Source organism: Cibotium barometz, chromosome 13 (assembly GCF_041138505.1).
Source record: "Cibotium barometz isolate CiBa-2024 chromosome 13, ASM4113850v1, whole genome shotgun sequence".
In the NCBI taxonomy this organism is placed as follows: domain Eukaryota; kingdom Viridiplantae; phylum Streptophyta; class Polypodiopsida; order Cyatheales; family Cibotiaceae; genus Cibotium; species Cibotium barometz.
The window spans coordinates 15,296,199-15,301,134 of record NC_141058.1 but is presented as its reverse complement, the minus strand read 5'-3'; the positions used below and the strand labels follow the sequence as shown (position 1 = coordinate 15,301,134).

Sequence of the window (4,936 nt, the reverse complement as noted above, 5' to 3'; positions counted from 1 at the left end):
GGGCTAGATAGAGTCTACAAAAAGTCTTTGGCGTTCCAATCAAGACACTATAATATTTCCCATGCACGTTCAAACATATCTATATGTGATTTTCAATATTTAATTTAACTCATTTTCTTGGGCCTTACAAAAACTCTTTTGATCTTGGAAGGTTGTGGTCCAGGTTGTGGTCCATCCAGATATCAATGAACTGATGTAGTGCAAGTTACTCCTCATGGAAAGGCCATTTTCCAAGATCTTCACATCAAAGTCATTAAGGAGGTGGAGGTAGTGGATGCACATCATGGAGCTAATGCAAACGAGGAGGTGGAGGTAGCAAATACACATCATGGAGCTAATGGAAATGAGGAGGTGGCCATGGAGGATAAAAATAAGGCCAATAATGCAAATGAGGAGGATAAAAATGAGGCCAATAATGCAAATGAGGAGGATAATGATGAGGAAGACCACAAGGAGGAGACAAAGAAACTTATCAAGACCTTAGTAGAGGATGGGATTAGCGTGTAGTTCTCTATAAATTAAGTGCCTTTTGTAAGAGAAATGTGATATTTTTCTCTTTCCCATGTACTACAGATGATGAATCCAATGACTTAACATATTTTAAATATTATCAAAGTAAAGTAAGAGCCATTGTATAGTCAAAGGCCAATTCTAGTGTGCAGCCCTAGGCATTGTAGATGTGTGGCCACATGTGCAACCATGTGAACCATGCGCACACAACTAGTGGATGTGTGTGTGGCCACATGCGAACCATGCGCACCCAACTAGTGGATGTGTGTGTGGCCGTGTAATTGGTTGCATGTCTAGTTGTGTGTGTGTGGTTGTGCATCTAGCTATGCACCTGGCCGCACCTGCTTTTTTACTTGGATTCTCTCTCCTCTCTTCTCCACTCCACGGTCCAACCATTGTCTCATTCTCTTGTAGTGTTGGTGTGTCCATTATCACCTTTGCTAGTTGGTGTAGGCCACCATATTAACCAAAATAATTAACAATAGTATATGTTGGTTTTAGACATGACATATGGTACACATATAACTTAGGATTACTATTAACCCAATGGCTAATCTAAAGTGGTTTTTGAAATGATCTGTCTAATTCTCATGCCTTTTTAAAAAAGACTCACCCAAACTTATATAAGTTTTCCATGCATAAGAGTCTTACTTTACCTCGCTTAAATACTTAAATAATAGATGGAGAACCCATATGGAGAGGTGTTACTTTGGCTCTCTTAAATACTTAAATAATATATGGGCAGCCATATGATTAATTCTTTAACTTCATGATGGATTACATACCTAAAAACATACTTTTGGGGAGATTTTGAGTGTATATATATACTATGCATAATACTATATAACTCATAGATGGACTAATGTCTACAAACTTTAATGAGATTGAATTTACCCATATATCGACATAACATTTAAGAAAATTTAGCCCAATGTTTCACAAGTTTATATATGGTACCTCTTCTTATTTTTTACCTTATATATAGCATGCCCATCAAAATAAACTTCTAATCCCACCCAAATATGTATTATAATGAACCCACTTAAAAACTCTATAAGTATCCAATTTATAGACATAATTAATTTACAGCATGTGTAAGTATATGATCTTCTTTACAACAATTGTATGAGTTGAGAGAAGTTACTATTTTAACACTTAAAAATTTTGGAAGGAAAACTGAGATTAAATGGAGATTTGAAAACATCTCGATCTCTAGTTTAGGTCGGGTTATACTCCAAAAAGCCTCTTTTTAATAGTAATTAAAGCTCTTCTCTTGTAAAAGTATTTAAAAAAAGCCTTTAATCTTTTGCTTTCCAAAAAGCTAGTTGCATCATTCCAAGACTGTAAGGTGGCCCTGAGCTGCAATGCACTTACACTCATGCTACAGTATATCATGTCTCATAAGCATCCAGCTTGCCATAAGTACTCCACTAATCACACTCCTTACTTGTACACATTCAAAGGAACAAGTTAATCTTACTTGTAATCCAACATGTTCCAAGGAGGGCCATCTCTGGGCTCGTCGTTCAGTTGTAACTCTTGCTCCAAGCGCTGCCACATTTCCGTCGCATAGTGCCAGCAGTTGGAGAAGAGCAAGCTGTAGCTCGGCTCAAAATCCTGCAGAATCTGCTCTATTCGCCGCAAGCCCAGTAGTCTCCTACGTCCGTCGCACCGAGTAATCTTCTTGCAAGGGTTTCGTAAGTATTTCATAACTTCATCCGGCGTCAACCATAAAATCCAAATGCCCGCGTCCTCTCGTGGAACGACCACCTTCTCCGCTAGAATGTATCGCTGCGCCTGCCCGTCACGTAGCTCCAGAATGAGCATATGGTGATCCCAGAAGCCTGCTTCACCGCCTGTTTGCCGGTCGGAAGTCGACGAAACGGACTGTAAATTGGGTTGTGTTCCGTAGTACATTTTCTGAAGAGTGAAGCTGTCAAAGATGCGGTCACTGGGCACCATATTATGGATGCCACCGGCCGCGACGATGGTGGGAAGGGAGGCGAGTGAACGAGTCGACGGAATTGAGGCGACAGAACCCATGGAAAGTACCTGTGTGGGAAAGAATGAGCTCGACGTGAAGCTTTCAGCTGATTTTTATCTCTTGCGGTGGTCTCTTTATTCCGACTCGACTTTTCAATTTTCCTTCCACGCAACTATATTCGTCAAACGGTCCGCGACAGCCTCAGGACTTCTATTCGATACGAGTGGCGTAATTTTGTTATTCCCTTGTCATTCTTTTTTTTTTTTTAATAGATAGTACATCGACAGTCTTATATTCCTCCACTAAGGTGAGCTTTGTGGTCCCCCTTCTACGAATGCAAGATAGAGAGCGATATCTATTATCTCTATCTCTATATTATTATTCTCACTATTCTTTTCCTTGTCACAACATTCACCCACATGTCACGCTCTATGGCTATCTCATTTTGTCACGTGGTAAGAGTGTACAAGGGGAGACACACAGTAGCAATAGCGGGTCCCACACCCACTAATCTTATCGAAAAAGGAAGAAATACAAATGGCAGGTCTAGAAGAGGAAGAATTACATGTGACAGATTCAGAAGAAGACAAAGAAAGAGCTTTTGGGGGGAGAGAACTTTCAAAAAGCGAGCGGAGCTGCAGGCCATTTACTCTAGTATATATTAAGTAGACTGTCTCCAGAGGTGACACGTGGTTGCTATGGAAAGCAAGAAATGGAGGTTCGAGAGAGGTTTGGATGCTACGAAAATCAAGCATGGAGTCTCTATGAATTTCAAGGCACCTATATGGCTATGCCACATCAATGTGCGAGTTGAGGACTAGTTATCCTTATGAAGACTTTGGCACTATTAAAGAAAAAGGGGAAGATTATATCGGCATCCGTGCCTCATGGTAGAGTGTAGATTCTTTTACGTTATTATATAATAAGAAATTTGAACAATTCTTTTTAACATAAGAGAGAGAAAGAAAGAGAGAAGATGTAGTTCCTATTGGAGTGAGTGCATGAGCAATGTGCCTAATGGGGGGTTCATCGAAGAGAGACAAGCACACGAGCTAGTGGCCTGATTTCCCAATTGCACAAGAAGTGATTGAAGATGATTTGGGGGGTTCATCGAAGAGAGACAAGCACACGAGCTAGTGGCCTGATTTCCCAATTGCACAAGAAGTGATTGAAGATGATTTGGGGATAGCTTGGTTAAGAGGAGCAAAACATTCCTAGAAGTTGTTGGGGATGATGAGATCATTGCTCAGCATATCAAGTGTGTGAGGGAAAGGATACCTGTATATTTAAATCCAAATCGCTAACAAATGTTTGCAAAATCTAGTAGTCAACATAGAATAAATAAAAGCAACAAGTGTCTCTCTTCCATAAGATTTTATTAGTAGACAAATTGGGGTCTTTGCTTCATACAATTTTATCCTTTTCTACATAGGCAAAGTATAAGGTAGAGGTCACTGCTTGGCTTGAGAAACCAAGATTGTTTATGAGGTATTTTAACTTGGCAAGGGTTTGTATAACATCTAAATGGTGGAATCTTGTTGAGTTCCTAAGTTGCTATCTAGAACTCTTTTCATTCTTGTAGATGAACTACATGCATGTCCTAGCTTGGGACCCACTATTCAATGTGAACAAGAGCCTTTTAGAGCCTTCCCTATGTGGGTGGAATTCATGGACCCGCCTCCTTAACCCTACATTAGGGAGACATCATGGTGACATGAGATTCTAGTGCTTAGGGTACGTGCCTACATAGCCTGGAAAACTGGGATAGGGGCTCATCAAGCGACATCTATTGGCAAATAAAGGCAAGGCCCAAGTTGTATCTAATCAGCTTGGCAAATAAAGGCAAGGCCCAAGCTGTATCTAATCAGCTTGGCAAATAAAGGCAAGGCGCAAGCTATATCTAATTAGGTGCTTGGCCAATAAAGGCAAGGCCCAAGATTCATCTGATTACATGGGCTCTCACTATCTTGCTGCATATAGGAGGTCTAGGAGAATCAAGGCTACATTTTTTAAAGTATCATCCCTCTCCTCATGGTTGTCGAAAAAGTGCACGGTGTTAAGATCTTCGGCCTGCTTCTAGATGCATCTTTTAACGAATGCAACTCATCCTCCAAATAGTTTACTCGATCATCCTTAATCTTCATCTCTGCCTATTGTTGTGCAGCATATCTTTGGTATTCTGCTCCAAGGCTCTTTGTATCTTGTCGACTTTAACCTGTAGTTCATTAGCCTTGGGAGCATGCTTCTAGTAGATTTGTAGTGCATTTGTTGATAATTTAAATTTCTTGTTGTAACATATTTTGTTGAACCTAGACATGTGGTGGTCTCTTCCAGTAGGGCTATCTTTTATGTGAGAGTTAGAAGACACATTCCTTTTTTTTAACCTCTGCCCTTAGTTTGATCTTTGACCATGATTCATTTCACACGGAGGGCATTAGCCTC

At 40.3% G+C, this 4,936-nt stretch overlaps 1 protein-coding gene across 1 annotated transcript; it reads right to left on the bottom strand.

The window, feature by feature from the left end:
- Positions 1 to 1,973: 1,973 nt before the first annotated feature.
- Positions 1,974 to 2,556, bottom strand: LOC147632408 (uncharacterized). Its single transcript, XM_086806857.1, has one exon. It carries the CDS (start codon positions 2,551 to 2,553, stop codon positions 1,987 to 1,989), a length of 567 nt encoding a protein of 188 aa, XP_086662983.1. The 5' UTR covers positions 2,554 to 2,556; the 3' UTR covers positions 1,974 to 1,986.
- Positions 2,557 to 4,936: the final 2,380 nt, after the last annotated feature.